The 21,743-nt window shown below is 38.5% G+C and overlaps 2 protein-coding genes across 3 annotated transcripts in view; both read left to right on the top strand.

Moving 5' to 3' along the window:
• The window catches only part of LOC127437111 (ribonuclease inhibitor-like), a 481,472-nt gene that overhangs the window by 435,970 nt on the left and 23,759 nt on the right, over positions 1-21,743 (top strand). The gene's annotated exons all lie outside the window — the stretch shown is intronic.
• On the top strand, positions 419-21,454 carry LOC127437115 (Bardet-Biedl syndrome 4 protein-like). 2 transcript variants are annotated; one of them, XM_051691814.1, is made up of 16 exons: positions 419-483; positions 2,154-2,193; positions 4,657-4,736; positions 4,900-4,963; positions 5,167-5,278; positions 5,443-5,515; positions 8,264-8,317; positions 9,013-9,140; positions 17,160-17,214; positions 17,399-17,467; positions 17,566-17,718; positions 17,812-17,983; positions 18,105-18,174; positions 19,733-19,877; positions 20,328-20,535; positions 20,616-21,454. In XM_051691814.1, the coding sequence occupies exons 1-16, from the start codon at positions 460-462 to the stop codon at positions 20,756-20,758; spliced, it is 1,590 nt and encodes a 529-aa protein (XP_051547774.1). In that variant the 5' UTR covers positions 419-459; the 3' UTR covers positions 20,759-21,454. The 2 variants fall into 2 exon arrangements, with proteins under 2 accessions (XP_051547774.1, XP_051547775.1); XM_051691815.1 differs by lacking the exon at positions 20,616-21,454 and having other exon boundaries at positions 19,782-19,877; positions 20,328-20,476.

The following is a 21,743-nucleotide window of genomic DNA, read 5'->3' as shown; positions in this document are numbered from 1 at the left end:
TTGCTCCATAGGCTAAACATGAGAAAAATGGCGCCATCTGGTGGAAAATATTAAAAAAGCATAATATCATAGAATTCACGATTTTATACTTTAATGGCACTGGGATCAAATATTGCAGTTTTAATGGGTTTCAATGGGGACATTTTTGTCCTGAAGGTCCTGAGTGTAACTATTTTGTGTACATAGTGTATTATAGATGTATTATAGGAGCTGAGGTTGGAATATCAAAATTCCCCCCAAAATACACACCTTTGGCTAAATGTATGCCGTTGGCATTAACACAGGCAAAATTATCGAGAAAAAAAAAATGAAAAAGATAAAAAATGTTAAATATCATTTAAAGGGTTAAAATATCATTTAAATAACAAGGGTTAAATATCCTGACTAAAAATGTACCACGTGCTCACAGACGTTGCGGTTTTGCCACAGTGAAGGAAGCTTCCGCCGGAAGTGGGAGCGATGGCGGACGACACGATGAAAACAGTGAGAAATGATGCTTATGTTCAATAAACACACACAATAGATATGTAATACATTAAATAGAACTAAGGGTTTGTTTGAAATATTATGAAACAATTTGTAATCGTTATTCGATGTAATTTGCTCTCTAAACTGATTTAAATGCTCGCGAAGGAAAGATTTAAAGTTGTATCCATCATTGGTTTTCTTTGTACACACAGTCTGTCTTATATATTATATTAAATGTTTCTGTTCGAGACTGAAGGTCAATTATCTAAAGATGTATTTCTGAAAGCAAAACCTGTTTGAAACATAACGAATCATCTGCCATGCCAAAATATGTCACCTTATCTTTATACTGTATTTATAGAGCACATTTAAACCAAAGTGCTTCACAATTACACAATTTAAAACATAATATTGTAAAGTATCACATACACAAACACTCCAAAACTGTGTCCGACATTTCATTTCTCAGACTCAAATATTCTGCAGGCAATATATGCATAAAATAATAATAATAATAATTTAATGTCTAACGTCTGTCAAAATTCAAAGTTTATTCATTAACCCTTGTGCGACGTTTGGGACATTTTTATCTTTTTCATTTTTGTTTTTTCGATCATTTTGGTCGTGTTAATGTCAACTGCATAAATTTAGCCAAAGGTGTGTATTTTGGGGGGAATTTTGATATTTCAACCTCAGTTCCTATAATACATCTATAATACACTGTGTACACACAATAGTTACACTCAGGACCTTCAGGACAAATAATATTTGCAATATTTGACCCCAGTGCCATTAAAGCATAAAATCATGAATTCTATGATATTATGCTTTCATTCTGGAGCCCTGGCTTCAAAATGTAAATGTTTAATATTTTCCACCAGATGGCGCCATTTTTCTCATGTTTAGCCTATGGAGCAAATACAAGCTTTTTACCTATTCTGTTTGCTGTATTATAGAGCACTGCAAGACAATTGAATAAATGATGCAGCTAAAATTGTGTGTGTGTTGGTATGGATGTCAGTGTGTTTTGTATGTGTGCATTGAGAAATTTGTGTGTAAAAAAACAACAGTGGCATTATGTAAACCACATTTAAAGGGTTAAAATCCTGAAAATGAATGAATATTTGGTAGTTATGATCAGGACTGATGTTGGTTAAAAAATCTAAGTCAGTGAAAGTGGAAAATAATATTAATATATAATATTATTATGGCAGTTTTTTGACGCATGCATTTTTGTCCTCTAAGGTCCTCTGAGTAACTTTTTTTAAATTGACGCACAAGGGTTAAATGCGCAGTAATAAAACAGCATTCTGCACTGATTGCTGGCAGCTATGAAATATAAAAATTTGAAGAGAAAACTATTTTAGAGACAATTATACTACAATATGTCTAGCATTTTGTAGGCTAATGTTGAAATGGTGCATATACTCTATGTTCAGTGCATTGCGCAATATAAATATGATATGTGTGCCATTAAGGGAACATGTATGATTCAGCAATGGTTGTATGAGCACTTATTGACTGATCTGTTTGACTGTGCTATTGCATTTAAAATCCAGCATTTTGCACAAATAGTCCCTTTAACTCTAGCATTGTGTTCAGCTTTGCACAAATTCAGCTCAGCGCACGTTTTGATTGACTTTTCAATCGCATATTGATTAATATTTGATATTTTTTGTGTCCAGGATGTGTCCACAGACCTCAAGAAACCTCGTCCAAAGAAAGGCGAGTATGACAGAGTCTGGAGTCTTATTAATACATTTAAAGAAACATTTTCAAAGGGTTTAAAGCTGAGATGTTGAACATATTATGTGTAAATTGTATAAAATGTATTAACTCTGCTAATTTAATATATATGTAATAGAAAAAAGTATAAGAAATAATTAAATAAGAAGCATTTTCAGTAGTGGTCTTAGACTTTTTGGACCCCTCCTGTGGGTGGCACTGTTTGGGTTGGATTTCCCTAGCGGCCCCATTTTGCCGTGAAGAGGATTATGGCTCAGAGGGAAAAGTCTGTCCAGGAATAGAACGGATTGGGATGAGATTTTGTCGGGGGGCTTGTAAACGAGCAGAGCAATGCAGATGCTTTAAGTCCCTTTTGTAATGGGGCCCATTGGATTCGGGACGAGGAGTCTTGTGTACCCCCAACTGCGAGAAGAGACTGCTGGGAGCATGTGTGCCCCTCTGTATCCAAAATAGAAACTGTTTTCCCAAGATTTTCAATTCTGCTGCGGCCTTTGTGTTTTCGAAGACTGGTTAATGTCCGACACAAGATCAAACAGCTTCTTACTTTTTATCCAGACTCTCGTAAAAAAGCTTTTTAAAGAATATGTTGTGTAAGAGATAATCAACAGTCAGCCGGTCACTATAGAAAAATATATAATTCTGAAGGGGTATTTTTTTCAATAATGACCGGCTGACTGTACATTATCCAGCATATTACACTGCAGCTTAACAAATAAATAATTACATTATGATTACGGATGTTTATGATTCATGTTGACTTGAAGCAGTGATATGAGAACTACTGTATTTTAAGTGTTCAGATAATTAGGGGCCACTGTATATTGTTACATACTTAGATTCATTTACAGGTGCATCTCAATAAATTAGAATGTCGTGGAAAAGTTCATTTATTTCAGTAATTCAACTCAAATTGTTTAAGTCGTGTATTAAATAAATTCAATGCACACAGACTGAAGTAGTTTAAGTCTTTGGTTCTTTTAATTGTGATGATTTTGGCTCACATTTAACAAAAACCCACCAATTCACTATCTCAGAAAATTAGAATATGGTGACATGCCAATCAGATAATCAACTCAAAACACCTGCAAAGGTTTCCTGAGCCTTCAAAATGGTCTCTCAGTTTGGTTCACTAGGCTACACAATCATGGGGAAGACTGCTGATCTGACAGTTGTCCAGAAGACAATCATTGACACCCTTCACAAGGAGGGTAAGCCACAAACATTCATTGCCAAAGAAGCTGGCTGTTCACTGAGTGCTGTATCCAAGCATGTTAACAGAAAGTTGAGTGGAAGGAAAAAGTGTGGAAGAAAAAGATGCACAACCAACCGAGAGAACCGCAGCCTTATGATTGTCAAGCAAAATCGATTCAAGAATTTGGGTGAACTTCACAAGGAATGGACTGAGGCTGGGGTCAAGGCATCAAGAGCCACCACACACGGACATGTCAAGGAATTTGGCAGTTGTCGTATTCCTCTTGTTAAGCCACTCCTGAACCACAGACAAGGTCAGAGGCATCATACCTGGGCTAAGGAGAAGAAGAACTGGACTGTTGCCCAGTGGTCCAAAGTCCTCTTTTCAGATGAGAGCAAGTTTTGTATTTCATTTGGAAACCAAGGTCCTAGAGTCTGGAGGAAGGGTGGAGAAGCTCATAGCCCAAGTTGCTTGAAGTCCAGTGTTAAGTTTCCACAGTCTGTGATGATTTGGGGTGCAATGTCATCTGCTGGTGTTGGTCCATTGTGTTTTTTGAAAACCAAAGTCACTGCACCCGTTTACCAAGAAATTTTGGAGCACTTCATGCTTCCTTCTGCTGAAAGATGCTGATTTCATTTTCCAGCAGGATTTGGCACCTGCCCACACTGCCAAAAGCACCAAAAGTTGGTTAAATGACCATGGTGTTGGTGTGCTTGACAGGCCAGCAAACTCACCAGACCTGAATCCCATAGAGAATCTGTGGGGTATTGTCAAGAGGAAAATGAGAAACAAGAGACCAAAAAATGCAGATGAGCTGAAGGCCACTGTCAAAGAAACCTGGGCTTCCATACCACCTCAGCAGTGCCACAAACTGATCACCTCCATGCCACGCCGAACTGAGGCAGTAATTAAAGCAAAAGGAGCCCCTACCAAGTATTGAGTACATATACAGTAAATGAACATACTTTCCAGAAGGCCAACAATTCACTAAAAATGTTTTTTTTATTGGTCTTATGATGTATTCTAATTTTCTGAGATAGTGAATTGGTGGGTTTTTGTTAAATGTGAGCCAAAATCATCACAATTAAAAGAACCAAAGACTTAAACTACTTCAGTCTGTGTGCACTGAATTTATTTAATAAACGAGTTTCACAATTTGAGTTGAATTACTGAAATAAATGAACTTTTCCACGACATTCTAATTTATTGAGATGCACCTGTAGACATGATTTTTTTCTCTCTGTCTGCAGCTCCTGAGCTTCCCATTTTGGAGAGGAGAAACTGGCTTATACATCTGCATTACATCCGCAAAGATTATGAGACCTGCAAGGTAAATTCAGATCATACAAGCATCATGACGGTGACTTTTAATGGTTTTTAATGATAAATAAATTACGTTGCTTGTGTAATTTAGCATTGTTTAGGTTTGTGAACGAATTTGGTTTGCATGTTCCTAATAATGTTGTTTTGATTTGTGTTTGTTCTGATTTCAGGCGATTATTAAAGAGCAACTGCATGAAACCCAAGGCATGTGTGAATATGCTGTGTATGTGCAAGGTCAGTGTATAAATTCACCTCTTACTCCGATATCTGCACTGTAAAACACATTCTAATACTGTAAAATAATCCCAATTTCTCTCAAATCTGGGCTCAATTTTCGGAATATCGCCTGCATTCAACTCATACCATTTTTGTAGTATGCTGCAGTATGTATACTGTGTGTGTGTGTGTGTGTGTGTGTGTGTGTGTGTGTGTTGCAGCTCTGATCATGCGTTTAGAAGGGAAGATCCAGCAGTCTTTGGAGTTGTTTCAGAGTTGTGCGATTCTCAATCCCAAGAGCTCAGACAACCTCAAGCAAGTGGCGCGATCCCTGTAAGTGCCAAACACACACCACAGCACTAAACCTGTTTACCCATGCTGTGGTTATAGTTTTGTGGTATACCTATTTATCCCTGTGGTGGTTTGGATGCGGTTTATGTGTGTAAACTGATTAGAAATATGTTCTGTTTATAATCTGTGTTGTTTTCTCTGTTTAGTTTTCTTTTAGGGAAACACAAGGCTGCTATTGAGGTTTATAATGAAGCTGCATGTCTAAATCATAAAGACTGGGTAAATACACATCCACACTGAAAAACAATTATGCATTGGATTTACTTATAATACAGTATATATGTAGCATTTTTGCATCATGTGTCTTAAGTTAATTCAATTTAGGGTTATTTTATGTCACCACTAGGGATGCACCGATCTCTTCCGATCCGATTCCAATATCGGAAATCTCAGTATCGGCCGATACCGATCCCAAGCCGATACCAGTGCTGTTTTTTTTTGCATAATCAGTTTAGAATATCTTTACATTATTGTGTGGAACTAACTGGGAGTACTCTTTAATATGTAAAGAAACACAAACCTCTAACTACACATTATTTCAATATAAATGAATAGTTTATTAAGAAACACTTTATTATTAACTAGTTTACTGGATAATGTAGCAGCAAAATTAACAGTAACAGTAAATTTAATTCACTTCTTATTCAAATTCTGGTAAAATGCTCCTCCGGTGCCGTTCCAAATGTATATTATAAGTGAAGCGAACTATTGAGCTTCTACATCTGAGATGGTGTTCGTGAGTAGCGTTCAAATATTGCGCTCAAAATAGCTGCGAGTGTGTGGCATTCACTAACGCGTTGGCGCTCTGTGTGCATTTTATATATTTACTTAATAAACACAGCCTTTTGTGATTCACAGAGCTATCGCACGTCTACAAGTGTCTTTGAATAAAATGCACGAGTCATATGAACTGCTTTAATGGTGTTTTTATGGTTCTTTTATGTCATTTTTGGAGCTTGACTGTAACGAACATGACTAACACACAGTATCGGATTTGGATCGGGCTCGTCAGACTGATACCCGATCCGTCTAAAAGCTTCAGTATCGGAGTCGATACTGATCCAGGTATCAGTATCGACTCAGTATGCATCCCTAGTCAGCACAACTTGAAAACCTTTGTTAGATATACACAAATGTATTAGTTCATTCAACTTTATTTTCTTATAAAGGTATGTCACACAAATAAGATTTAACAACTAATAGCACATTGTTTCAAATGAACTTTAATATTATTGTTTCTACTTAATTTAATTGGCTCAAAAGAAAACAATATAGGATTCCCACGTGTCCTGGAAAACCTGGAATTTAGCAGAAAATGAGAAAAATTCCTAAATGTCCTGGAAAATATTTTAGTATAATAAAACTGTTTGTGTCACTGACCAGGTCTTTGTTACATGTTCAAAAGCATGGTAATGATCAGGACTCAGGATGTCAAATACACAAATTCGGATTCATCTCGTGGCTGCACACTGGGAAACAACTTCAACAGTTGACTGTCATGAACAAAGTCCTGTCACGTACATTCTCCGCTCATATGCTGTCATCTCTGCTTTGCACTAACAAAATATGAATTTGGTTTGAAAATGATTTTTTTCGTTTAACATTGCTGTTGTGTTAAGTACAAAAACATTTTGTAAACTTTTAGTTTTTTAAATTGAATTCACACCCCGAATTCAATGATTGGGTCCTGTTATACTGAGGTTACCGCATGTAGGGAACGATGATATCCGTGATGCGGGAAAACACGGACGGAATCACTGAATCCAGTCTTAAAAATGGCATTAGCAATAAAACCTGAAATGTCACAGAATTTGACATATTTGGGACAAAAATGAATGTTTGAATGCACAATCAAATTAAAATCGCAATATGTCGTAGTGGGATTATTAAACTGCAAAATGCTGGAATTTAATTGAATAAATATATAATCTGCATGTGCTGTGTGCTTTAAATTGAATGTGTGAAGCCAGTCACTCATACAACAGAGTTTTATTCAATTAAAAACATTTGAAAATAAAATGTAATCTGTCAAATAAGGAATTCAAAAAAAGTAACCATCCAATAACCATAGTATACATCATGACCTCTTGTGTTTTTGCTTATATATATATATATATATATATATATATATATATATATATATATATATATATATATATATATGGAAAATTGTGTCTTGAAAAAAGGAGGAACCCTGTAATAACTTGATTCCCCAAAGAAGTGCAGATAAAGCTGCACTTTAGCCATTTACATTCACATGCACAATGAAAAATCACATGGACTGAACATGAACTAACTTCACCAAAGAAAACACTAATCACCCTAATAGTGACTTTACACCAAAAAAAACTAATTAGAGTAAAACAACATCAATAACACTAAAAAGAGCTAAAAATAAATTAAAAAAATTCTCTATAAATGACCCAGTTAGTTCCTTTCGACCCAACAAATGTACTTAAATTATTCAAGCACAAGAGCTTATGGGTATTCCCCACAACCTCAGTTCTGCACTTGATCGTTTGAGTTAGTAAAACTTAAATTCTTAATTTTAATGAAAATTAAGTAAAGCTAACAATGGTATAAATGTGTATGTTTCTGAGTAGAAGCTATTTATTTTCATCCGTTATGGTTGTTGAGCCAACAGTGCACTGATGTCATCACATTCTCTGTTATTATGTTCCGTTACCAACGTTAAGTCAACACAAAATCAAAATGAACCCCTGAATACACATTCTTGGTCTTATTGTGCACGATTCATCTGTGCACATTATTCCGTAGAAGAAATGTCTTGAATCTTTCATGAAAATGTAATAACTTGCTCCGGCTCTAAAACGACTTCCCCGAGCCCTCTTATTTTTCATACATTTGTGCTCATTGAATGTCCTGTTTTATTCAGAAATATGCCACATTAAAATGAATGACACGTGTGAAATATTGTGTAAATGTGTGATCATTTTTACTTGGCAGGAAATCAGCCATAATCTGGGCGTTTGCTACATCTACACCAAAGACTTCAAGAGTGTAAGTTCTGCTAGTATGATGTTTTCATGCAGAACTTCCAGCTGTGACAGTGAATATTAGGCCTGTTATTGAGTACATACATTATTATTTAACACCTATTCTTTTTTTATTTGTTGTATGAAAGATTTCAGATTTGACAGAGAAATATTAACATTTCCTTTTGCTCAGTTAATGCAGTATTAAGTGTGTGTGTGTGTGTGTGTGTGTGTGTGTGTGTGTGTGTGTTTGTTTGTTTGTTTGTTTGTGTGGTTGTGTGTGTGTGTGTGTGGGGGGGGGGTTGTATGCACGTGTGTGTGGGCGTGTGTGTGGGTGCGTGTGGGTGGGTGGGTGTGCGTGTGGGTGTGTGCATGTGTGTATGTATACGTGTGTGGTGGGGTGTGTGTGGTGGGGTGTGTATGCGTGTGTGCGTGTGGGTGGGTGTGCGTGCGTGTGGGTGTGTGTGTGTTTGTGTGGGTGTGTGTGTGTTTGTGTGGGTGTGTGCATGTGTGTGTGGTGGGGTGTGTGTGGGGGGGTACGTGTGTGTGTGTGTACGCATGCGTGTGTGGGTGTGCCTGTGTGTTTGTGTGGGTGTGTGCATGTGTGTATGTGTGGTGGGGTGCGTGTGTGGTTGTGTGTGGGGGGGTATGCGTGTGTGTGTGGGTGTGTCTGTATGTGTGTATGTGTGATGGGGGGTGTGTGGGTGTGTGTGTGCGCAGGCAGAAGAGCATTTGAATCTGGCGCTGCAGCTGAATAAACATGATTTGACCTACATGATGCTGGGAAAAATGCACTTACTGCAGGGCGACACAGAGAAGGCCATCGAGATCTACAAGAGCGCTGTCGAGTATGTCTGCATACACTTATCTATATAAATATTCCTCACTTTTGTAGCATTTTTTTCCCCCTGAAATCCACTTACAATGTTAGTTAAAGCTGAAGTGTGCAACTTTTTCGGTGTTTAAATACTTCCTCTTATCCCAGCTTAATATAGACCTTATTCACGCTAGCGCCATGTTTGATTTTTAATGGGAATGACAACGAGGCTGTGAGGGATAGACTTACAGTCTCTTCAATGGCATGAATGGTATAAAGCTTTGTAAAGCTCCTAGATCACCTGATTTTCCACAACTCATGTTGTCTGGAGTTCTTTGTATACTGAATGTTCTTGGACAGATATTTTATCAATGTTTTGTCCATGGAATGATCCAAAAACACTTTAAACTGCAGTACAGCCCATTGAATAGACAGTAAGTCTATCCTTCACAACCTCGTCGTCATTCCTGTCAAGAATCAAAGATAGCGCTGCTGTGAATAAGGTCTATAAAGAGACAACTAAAAGTAAGTCATTTTGTTGGGTAATTTCTTTGAAAAATATAATCCATCTAGCCCGACACAACAACACTGGCTTGACTTAATGGTGTGAGTTGGGGGCGGGACTATCTGTTTGCTCAATCAACTGCTGTCAAACAGCGTATTCAGAAGGCATTATTTTGGCAATTCCGTTTGGTGCAGTGGTGCAGAAATTACACTTCAGTTTTAAGGTTTCTTGCACCAAAAAACTTAATTTAGTCTGGTAAATCAAACTGTTTTTGGCTGTTATTGCTAAACGTAAATGACCACTGTTGTGACTGGCTAACCTTTGCGTATCAGCATTGTTCACACTGTTGCTAATCAAGACTTGGCCTAAACAATGAATAGATGGGTGAATATTATAGAAAACATATTTCACCTCATAATCAAAAGCTGATATTTAAGAACTTACATCTTACATCTGAAAAGTGTACTTTACATATTAAATAACAACAATAATAACAACAACAACAATTTAAAAATATAGCTGCAAGCAGCAATTAAATTGGTTCAGGCGTTTAAGGTCCTTTAAGTACATATGTAACAGATATTAAGTATTAATTAGTAAGGATGCACCGATCTGATACCTGGATCGGTATCGGCTCCAATACTGAAGCTTTTAGACGGATCGAGTATCGGTCCGACGAGCACGATCCAAATCTGATACTGTGTGTTCCAAAAATGACATAAAAGAACCATTAAAACACCATTAAAGCAGTTCATATGACTCGTGCATTTTATTCAAAGACACTTGAAGACGTGCGATAGCTCTGTGAATCACAAAAGGCTGTGTTTATTAAGTAAATATATAGTATGTGCAGCGCCAGCGTGTTAGAGAATAGTGCTGCTCTGTTGACACAAACTCGCATACAGGCTGGTGATGCACTCACGGCTATTTAGCCTTCACAGCGGTGCGCAATATTTGAGCGCTACTCAAGAACAGCATCTCGGATGTAGATGCTCAATAGTTCGGTTCACTTATAATATGCATTTGGAATGGCACCGGAGGAGCATTTGACCAGAATTTGAATAAGAAGTGAATTAAACTACTGTGAACTTGCCTACAAACAGACACATACAGGACTTCCTGGAGAGTTCAGAATGTCAAAATAAAAGCGTGAGGGTTTAAAAAGTGCACGATTTAAATATATTACTGTTGTATTTAAAATTAAAATGATTAAATATACAATTTATTATCATTATTATTGTCATCATAACAATATTTAAGTTGAATGGGTTCCAAAAAATAACTGTGTGAATGAAAAGTGGACTGATGTCTTACAACTAAACTGAACAAAAAAGAGATCTGAAACTTTAAAGTCCAGATGCAAGTTCAACTGAAGACTTGAAGACTGGAATTAATGTTAATTTTGCTGCTACATTATCCAGTAAACTAGTTAATAATAAAGTGTTTCTTAATAAACTATTCATTTATATTGAAATAATGTGTAGTTAGGGGTTTGTGTTTCTTTACATATTAAAGAGTACTCCCAGTTAGTTCCACACAATAATGTAAAGATATTCTGATTATGCAAAAAAACAGCACTGGTATCGGCTTGGGATCGGTATCGGCCGATACTGAGATTTCCGATCCGATATCAGAAGAGGAAAAGTGGTATCGGTGCATCCCTATTAATTAGACTGTCTGTTAGCAACTAAAACAATGATAAAGTGCTTTAATTTTCAGAAACATCAGGTTATGTATCAGAGATATGGTATTGTTTACAATCCTGACTGTTACAGCACCACCAAGAGGTATAGGTACGCATGTTTTTCATGTGTCCTCAGATTGACCTCCTACATTATTGTTTAAAATGTAATATCTCATTCCGTTCAAGAGTTTTATCCATTTAAGAAAAAGTGGCCACGCCCACCTTATACGTTTTGGCGTACTGTTGCAACAGTGCATCGAAAGTTCCAACTTTTTAAAAAAATAATTATTAATGCACTGGTTTGGTTCCGATCGGGCGGAATAGTTCGAAAAAATATATTTTTTTTAAATAATCTCTAATATTTAATGAACAATTTTTTTCACATTTTGCACAGACCGAACCACATTTCATTTTGATCCGACTTTTTTTATCCTGGTCAAATAGCTGCTAAAATTTGGTTGGTCCATGGCGAGATAATGCGACTGTCCTCATGGCCCTTGATGGCACCTTGGACGAAGACACTGCATGCAAAACATTGATCGGATCAACTGTTCCATACTTAGTCATTTTTAGATGTTAACAAGAACTAACAATGTATGAACAACATTTAAAAAATATCAGAATATCGATCGATTTATCGGCCTCGGCGATATATCGGTCGACCACTAGTGGGAATGTCTCTTTTCACACCATTGTCATGTTTTGCTCACTGTGAGTTAAGATGCATTTTACACAAAACAAGACAGAGAGGAACTTCAGACGCCTGGAGTAGCACTCAGCGTGTTGCTCTGCCACAGCACAGATGAGACGCCTAAGGCAGTAAAGCATGCTGGGATCAGTGAGGCGCTCTTAGCTGTAATTAATCACATTTACTGTCTCACTGTGACTAGCCTAACCTCTCTTTTCTCTTTTGCTCTCTCTACCTTGTCATTTTCCTTTTCTTCTTTTCTGTATATATTTCAAGTTTCCTCAGAAAACATATCCCGGAGACACCTTCAGAAACAGATTTCTCACTGAAATAGTTTGTCCTCTTAAAGGGATAGTTCGATCCAAAAAATAAAAATTCTGTTATTGTTTACTCACCCTCATGTCGTTCCATACCTACAGTATATGACTTTCTTTCTTGAGCCTAGTGTGTGCCACGGAAGAAGCCGAACTTCTCATCATTTTTTATTTCTCATCATTTTTAGGCAAAAGAAAAGAAGCCTCAGGGTTCAAACACTTTTTTTTAAATGAATTCACACCCTGAGGTGTAGCGTGGTGATGTGGCCTGTACACCTCAGTATGTAAATAACTTTTCAATCATTCAACGATCGGAGTCTGCTTGTACCGCCGTTATCACACGTAGGACCTTATGATTTCCGCGGCTGGAATCACTAAATCCAGTCATGAAAATTGCATGAAGTATAAAATGCAAAATGTCATGGAATTTGACATATTTGGGATGAAAATGAATGTTTGAATGCATAATGAATCAAATTAAAATTTCAAAAGGCTGAAATTTAATTAAATTAATGTATTTTCTGTATGTGCTGCGTGCTTCAAAATGAATGTATGAAGCCGGCCGCTCGTACGCTGAAAACACATGATCATGAGCATCACGCGGGCTCTGGGTGTGTGTAGTAGATGACAGAGAGCAGAGCACTCTGTTGCCTGCAGCACATACAGAATATTTATTTAATTAAATTACAGCTTTTTGGGGTTTAATAATAACACTGGGCCATGAAGCAAACTGCTTATCCAGAGATGATGTTAAATAGGCCTGTTAAATAAATATTATGTAGTATATAGCAAACAGTAACTATTATAAATTAGTCTTAACATGGAAAAGGAAAAGTGGATGGTGACTGAGGCTGATAAGCTTAAAAAAGAACAATAAAGCACCATTAAAATAGTCCATATTACTCATGCACTATATTCCAAGTCTTCTGAAGCCATACAATAGCTTATTGCAAGGAACAAATCAAAATTTAAGTCATCATTGACTGAAAATCACACCATCCTACTAATTCCTGCTGTAGTGCCCCATGTGGAGGCGCGTCTCCCTAAAATAAAAATGCATCTACATGCGTTGCATTATAAATTGCACTTTGGCGCATTTCGTAACGCAGTGAAGTGTGAAATTGAACCTCCGATGCTAGAAGCATTTGTGTTCAAAAACTTGCATACAGAATGTTTTGAGCCTTAAATTTTATTCTGTTCCTCAAACAAAGCTATCGTATGGTTTCAGAAGACTTGGAATATAGTGCTTGTGTCATATGGACTACTTTAATTATAATCTTTTTGATGCTTTTACACTTTTTTGTCCTTTTTTGGAGCTTGACAATATTAGTCCGCATTCACATTCATTGTATGGAAAAGAGCAGCGCAGATGTTTCCACATCCACTAATTCGTTTTCGTGTAAAAACTCAGTTTCTTGGGGGGCCTGGGTAGCTCAGGGAGTATTGACACTGACTACCTCAACTGGAGTCGCGAGTTCGAATCCAGGGGTGCTGAGTGATTCCAGCCAGGTCTCCTAAGCAACCAAATTGGCCCGGTTGCTAGGGAAGGTAGAGTCACATGAGGTAACCTCCTCGTGGTCGCTATAACGTGGTTCTCGCTCTCGGTGGGGCACATGGTGAGTTGTGCGTGGATGCCGCGGAGAATAGCGTGAAGCTGCCACACGCGCTAGGTCTCCGCGGTAACGCGCTCAACAAGCCACGTGATAAGATGCGTGGATTGACGGTCTCGGACGCGGAGACAACTGAGATATGTCCTCCGCCACCCGGATTGAGACGAGTAACCGCGCCACCACGAGGACTTAGAGTGCATTGGGAATTGGGCATTCCAAATTGGAAAAAAACAAAAAACGTTTCTTAACGTCATCGTTAATAAAGTACGCAGTAATGGATAGCATTTTCAAAACGCTGTTTTCAGTTAAGGAAAATGCTGATCTAAGGTGGATGAGGGGTGTAAATGTAGTGAAATCGATGCATTTTCAAACTAAATTGTCAACGCGCAGTCCGGTTGAAGATACTTAACATACATTCTTATGTTATTGTGGCGGGAACAAACCTCAGAACTCAAAGGGGCGATAGAGTTACCTTAACGTCTGTGCCATTAAACTGGATGTGTTATTATTCAGGTAAGTTTCTATACTTGCTCAACAATATTCTCTTCAAATTGTTGCTCCGCCACGACAGTGGTTGACTTGAAAGAGAAAACTCGCCGAAGAAGCGGACAGTTCACACTATTGTCCACTATAGCGCCCCTTGTGGCAATGTTGAGAATGCAACGCATACTTGCATTGTGTTACGAATTGCGGTCTGACACATTTCGGCCTAGTGTGGCCTTAAACTTCTTTTGGGTTCCATGGTCATAAAGAAAATCATATATGGAATCGGAACTACATGGAGGTTAGTAAATGATGATAACTTTTGTTTTTTGGGTGAACTAACTTTTAATATTAAAAAAATGAATCTGCAAAAGGAATCGCTAATCTGCTTTTCTCCACGGGAATCCCATGATTTGATGACTCTTGATAACTGGTGTTGACTTTCCTTTGTTCCCCCAGAAAAGAAACGGAGATGACTCTGAAAAATTCTCCTCCCTTTGTCCACACATACACTATAATTCTGGCTCAGATATCAGAGAACTGTGGGGGGGTTTTTAGCCCGTGTGTGTTTCCGATCTTCTCATTACCGCCGCCTCACCACTGAGCTGATGAATTAGTAATGCGGCTGTGGGATGTGGTGTATTGAGAGGAGATCTCAGGGACCTGACGCAGAGCTCCCGTTTCCCTCCCGGTTCACCTCGCGATAGATGAAAATCTGCCTCACAGACAGTATGAATTAATAACAGCTCGCTGCTGGGATGATCCACGCTCGTATGATGGAGAACTTTTGGATTTTACATTGCAGTAAAGGTCTGGTTTTAAAACAGTGCTGCTGTTTGGACCGTTCTGAAGTGTGGTATTTCCATGTTGGACCCTGGCACAATGTGATTTTGGCCACGTCCATGTTTTCGTTTGAAAACACATTATTTTTACTATGTTTACGCCTCATCCACTACGGAGACCCTTCAAGCAAAAAAAAAAACATGACAAGTTTTGTGACATTATTTGACTTTGTTTCATTCTGAAATCATTGAATTAATCCCAATTATTTTATTGTATTGAAAGCCATAGTAAGAAATAAAAACAGAAATCAAAATAAATTGGCGTAGAATTTCACATATATTGGGAAAAAATATTATTAATTAATTCATTTTTCTCTGTAAAGCTGCTTTGAAAAAATATTTATTGTTTATTGTATACTTTTACAAATGTATTTTTTTATTTTTTTATTATTGAATTAGTAGAGTTTCTTTTCAGGGTTCTACATCAAAAATGACATAAGAAAGATACACTGTCAACTTAAGAAAATATTTTCCAGATAATATTTTTGTTTCTTTTGGCTTTAGTACAATGAAGATAAAAGCAATTTTTTAATTTATTTCGCAAACAAAAAATCTTTATAATATTTACCGTATATACGAAAATTGTAAATATAAAAAATTGACAAAAATTATTTAATAAAATCATTTTTGCCATAATTGTATATTTTTTTCTCCCAATTTGGAATGTCCAATTCCCACTACTTAGTAGGTCCTCGAGGTGATGCGGTTACTCACCTCAATCCGGGTGGTGGAGGACAAGTCTCAGTTGCCCCCGCTTCTGAGACCGTCAATCCGTGCATCTTATCACGTGACTCGTTGTGCATGACACCGCGGAGACTCACAGCATGTGGAGGCTCATGCTGCTCTCCACGATCCACACACAACTTACCACACGCCCCATTGAGAGCGAGAACCACTAATCGTGACCATGAGGAGGTTACCCCATGTGACTCTACCCTCCCTAGCAACCCGGGCAAATTTGGTTGCTTAGGAGACCTGGCTGGAGTCACTCGGCACACCCTGGGATTCAAACTTGTGACTCCAGGGGTGGTAGTCAGCGTCAATACTCACTGAGCTACCAGCCCCCCCCCCATAATCGTATAATTAAATAATTCTTCTAAAAATAAACATTGTGTACAACTTTTTTTCCAAATCATGATTTCAATCAAAAAATGTGCCCATATGAAAATTAACCATGGTTTTACTATATTAAACCTGCATTAAGCATGTTTTGTGGTAAGAACCATGGTTTGAAAAATGGTACATGTACCACAAATTAACCATGGTGCTACTATAGTAAAACTAACTAACTAACTTTTTTTTTTTTTTTTTTTGGCGGAATGATTATGATTTTTATTGCCATAGTTTTGGTTTTCCAGTTATTACTACAGTTTTACCACAAATACCATGGTTAAAATATGGTTACTGTAGTAATCCATGGTAAATTTTGTGGAAATTATGGTTTTACTACAAATCGGGGGACTAAAAACTAAATGTTTTTCATTTTGGTTCGTTCTGAGCAAAAATAGTACTTTTCCGTTCGGTTCAGAAGTTCAATAGCCTCCTTTCCAAATGGTAACCGGTTAGAACAAAATAAAAGAACGGTTAATAATGTTATTTTTTAAATGACAGTACTCTGAGCTAAGGGTGGGTGAAATACCAGTTGCAGTGTTGCCAGATCTCGCAAGAGAAGCAAGCGACCTGGTCTGGAAAAACAAGCCACTTGCCTCACCAAAATAAGCTAAAATAAGCCATAAATATTTTAGTACTAAAACCATGGTATATTTTATAAGGGATGGATAAAGCTATTGCAAAGAAACGCAAAACCATTTCAGAAAAAAACTTAGTAAAATAAACTACCATTTAAAGCCATTATATTTCTGGACATGTTCTTCACAGGTTTCGAGAGATTCACCCAGTTACTCCTCTTTATTGTTTGCTCCAGATTTTCCCCTGAGAACACTGAGCTCTTGAGTACACTCGGCCTGCTCTACATGCAGGTGAGTGATGTGAAACTTTCATGACAATCACTGCACTTACTGGTTGTGCAACATCCATCATTATATTACATAATGTATGTTATTGTGTCAGTCTGCACTTGTATACTTATCATTCATATGAGTGTCGTACAGTGTGAGTGTTTGTTTACTACTGCAAGTTCTCTAGTCTATTTGCCTCTTTCAGCTCGGCAAATATCAAAAAGCCTTTGAACACCTCGGAAACGCTCTGACATATGACCCCAATAACTTCAAGGTGGGATACAGTTTAGTGTAAGCCCTGAGCGGTCTTACTAACTCAGTAAATGTCAGTAACATTGAGAGAGTGTGTGTGTGTCTCTCTCTCTCTCTCAGGCTATCCTCGCGGCCGGCAGCATGATGCAGACTCATGGAGATTTCGACGTGGCCATGAATAAATATCGTGTGGCGGCGTATGCCATCCCTGAAAGCCCCCCACTCTGGAATAACATCGGAATGTGCTTCTTCGGCAAAAAGAAATATGTGGCTGTGAGTTACAGTCTGCCACAGGAAAACTTCAAAGCTTTGTTTTAATGTCGCATGCTCTCTTTTCTCTCTTTCTCATCTCCGTCTCTCCTCCAGGCCATCAGCTGTCTGAAGCGTGCCAACTATCTCTCGCCGTTCGACTGGAAGATTCTTTATAATCTGGGTTTGGTTCACTTGACCATGCAGCAGTATGCATCGGCATTTCACTTCCTGAGCGCTGCCATCAACCTGCAGCCACGCATGAGCGAGCTGTACATGCTACTGGCAGGTACAAAGTGACCAATCAGACCAACTGTTACAAGCAGTGTTTGGATGCAGTAATGTAACACATTACTGTCACCTGCACATGAAGGTGATTTGATTAACATTTGTGCTCTGACCCTCAACAGTTGCCCTGACTAATCTGGATGACGCGGATAACGCCCGCAGATCTTACGAGCAGGCGATACAGCTAGATGAGTATGTTCTTTAAACATGAATCCATAGACCGTTTCAAGGATGTAAACAATAACAAAGGAATTAGAACGCTACGGCGCATGTCTCGCCCTGAAGCATTTCCGGTAGCTGCACTTTTATAACCCAGAACTGTCAAAATAAAATTACTAGCGCATACTTTGAGACTAGCTAAAACAGAACAAACAAGATGTGTACATAAACTGAAAATAAACAATGAGGTGTCACTGCTGGATCCTTTAAATGAGACTCTGAGTCAACAAATTTTCTCAAAGAACATCAAACGTTTACCTGAACTAACTTTTCCAGACGCGTTGTTGATACTGAGCATCTACGCCAGAGAGATGAAAGTGTATCAGAGTGTAGATGCTCACAATAATTTCCTCAGTGGCAAAGGTCGGTAATATTGGATTGCTCCTATTATGATTAATGAAGCTGTTAACGCAGCAAGCGCGTGACTTGCAGACAAGGTAAGGTTTTTTTTATTTTATTGTTATAAAAAACGTCCTTGTGTGTCTCTTCTGTGGTAGCTTTTATACTACTCCAGCTACTCCGAGAACTTGTCAGTGCAATACTGTATTGTTGAGTTTTGTTTGACAAATTGCTTATGTTCCTCATTTGTAAGTCGCTTTGGATAAAAGCATCTGCTAAATGACTAAATGTAAATGACCTGCGCAGCTTCATTCATGATAATGGGAGTGAGCTATAGTCACTTTTAGAGCCTGCAAAGAAATAATCTGACTTAACTAGCCAGCTAAACTCTACCTATCAAACTCACTATTAGTTGAAAAAATTTAGTTTACCTACCAGAGCTAAGATGTGTGCTACAGTTGTTAGTACTGCACGGATCCAGCCATCTCGCTTCATTGCAGCAGTTCATGCGTCCATTTGTGTTTGCTTTTTCGGAGATGTAAACACTTCAATTTCCATTAGTTCCAGGCATCCAGGGAGCATCCAGCCACCGAACAACATGGTCCACATTTTAACAATGACATTCTATGGGGGCTTGGGTATCTCAGCGAGTAAAGACGCTGACTACCACCCCTGGAGTCGTGAGTTCAAATCCAGGGCGTGCTGAGTGACCAAATTGGCCCGGTTGCTAGGGAGGGTAGAGTCACATGGGGTAACCTTCTCGTGATTGCTATAATGTGATTCTCGCTCTCGGTGGGGTGCGTGGTGAGTTGTGCGTGGATGCTGCGGAGAATAGCGTGAAGCCTTCACACAAACTATGTCACCGCGGTAACGCACTCAACAAGCCACGTGATAAGACACGGAGGCAACTGAGATTCATCCTCCGCCATCCAGAATGAGGCGAGTCACTACGCCACCATGAGGACTTAGAGCACATTGGGAATTGGGGAGATAATGACATTCTATAAAAATCGTATCTGTCGGTGTAAATCAAGCGCCTCCTGCTGCTGTCGAATACTAGCCGAAAATGTTCAAGGGACATAGACGTCAGTTCCTTAAACCATCGAACAGTCCTTGAAATGGTCTATACTATGTTCAATCTTTATTGTATATAAATGTATGCAGAACTAGCTGAGTACATATTGTCTGACAGGTCAAACCCACTGGTGAATCTCAACTTTGCAGTGTTTCTGTATAATCAGGGCGATAAGAAAGCCACCCTGCTGCAATACCAGGAAATGGAGAGGAAAGTCCATGCCCAGGTCGACAACAGCAGCAACACTGAGTTTGACCCAGAGGTATCTGACCTCACATAATCTCACAGAACTAGGCTTTTCACAGTCAGCATAAAGGCCTTGTTTAAAAGCTAAGGCAGCTGCCTTGTTGCCCCGCTGTCTAGACAGTCAATGACTTCGTAGGAAGTGATTTGCATATGAAGGCACCTCGTAAGGATGCTGGTTTCGGACAGATTTCCAAGACATTAAAACGTCACCACTAATGATCTACAATTAATTAAAGTGAGCTGTAGACATAACCAAGCAAACATTTAGTAACATTGGATGCCAGGTTTATTCTTTCAAACAACGAGCAAACTGCACCGCAGGATTTTAGGGTGTCAATGGCAATGAAGGCTTCATCTATTCTGCCTTCAAACACTGACCAGATGAAGGCGTCTCAGTAGACGTGTATAGATGAAAAAGCCAGTTCACGCTTATGAGCATTACTACAGATCTCTCTTTCACACACAGCTGATTGAAATGGCGCAGAAGATGGGTGCCGCTCTGCAGGTAGGTGAGAATCTGTACTGGAGTAAACCGGGCAAAGATGCCAAGAGTAGCCAGAGATCGTCCTCCAGCAAACCCAGCAGCTCTCAGCAGCCTCTGGGCACCAATCAGGCCCTGGGTCAAGCCATGTCTTCAGCTGCAGGATACAGCAAGAGCATGCAGATAACCACAGGTACCGAACCACATGCAGTCCGCCTCTGAATGTCCATTTTCAATTCAATTCCTCGTCACATTCTCTCTATTCCCCTCCAGGATCTGAGGTGGACAGCGCCCCCTCTGCCTCCGCAGATGTTCCCAGAGATGTTGAAGATCAGGACGAGAACGAGGTTGAGGCGGCGGCCGAACCGGCCAAACGTAAAGAGAAGAGGAGCAAACCGAAAGCAGCGGCTGAATAGTGTGCAGTTTACGTGCTCTGGGCTCAAAATAAGATTTATTTTCAAAGCTTAAAAGGTTTATAAAGTATATTTACTGCATAACTTGTGAATGTAAAGCATTTGTATGTATGTAGGAAATGTATGAATTAGGGTGCCACGTTTGCAGGTTACAATCACAGGGTTGTTAACACTGTCAGGCTCATTTTATGACCTCTTTTGGATCTGCAGATGATGGGATTTTACATTACATTAATGTAGAAGGTTAATTTGTGTCTGCCCTCTTTTAGAAAGGTTATTTTGTTTAAAAGTATGTGCTTGCTTCTCACAGAAATAATACTTTTTATTGGTCTTTCAAACATAATTGCATGCTAATGCAAAGGAAACACAAAGCCATTTCATAATTAGATCAACAGATTTATTTATATAAAAAATATTCCTTACTCAAGTTAACCGAGCTAAATATTTCCAGTCTTGACGCTATGATTTAAAGACTTCGTTTTGCCCGGTAACTGTTAAAAGACTTTGCATAAACACTTGTGCATCACTACATCATTTTTTATGGTCTATTACTTGCATGGATGTATTAACTTGCTAGTTTCTCTAAACAACATGTTTGGACATCTGCGTCAAACAATGTTTTGTTTACCCATTTGTACATTTGACATTGACATCATAATAAAAATGTATTCTATATACAACATTGGCAATTGCAACGCAGCACTGGTGTCAAAATATAGTGAGAGGACACATTTGCCAAATTGGGTGGCATTAAAATGCAAGGTTTTAAAGCACTACGGGGCAGTAAACAAATTGTTGGGTCAAGTTCCGGCTTAATAGAGGCTAAGAAACAGTGTTTTAATCAACATGGAGTGTTACAGAACTGCAGTAAAAAGACAAACTGAATCCATACTGTTCACGATCCACAGCATTTCTTTCTCAAATGTGTGTGCAAACATTCAGAAAACATTTGAAAAGATTTATGCATTCATTTAAAAACCCTTGAATG

This window comes from Myxocyprinus asiaticus, chromosome 48 (assembly GCF_019703515.2).
Source record: "Myxocyprinus asiaticus isolate MX2 ecotype Aquarium Trade chromosome 48, UBuf_Myxa_2, whole genome shotgun sequence".
Classification (NCBI taxonomy): domain Eukaryota; kingdom Metazoa; phylum Chordata; class Actinopteri; order Cypriniformes; family Catostomidae; genus Myxocyprinus; species Myxocyprinus asiaticus.
Note: the sequence above shows the minus strand (reverse complement) of the source record. Positions and strands in the feature narration are given on the sequence as shown.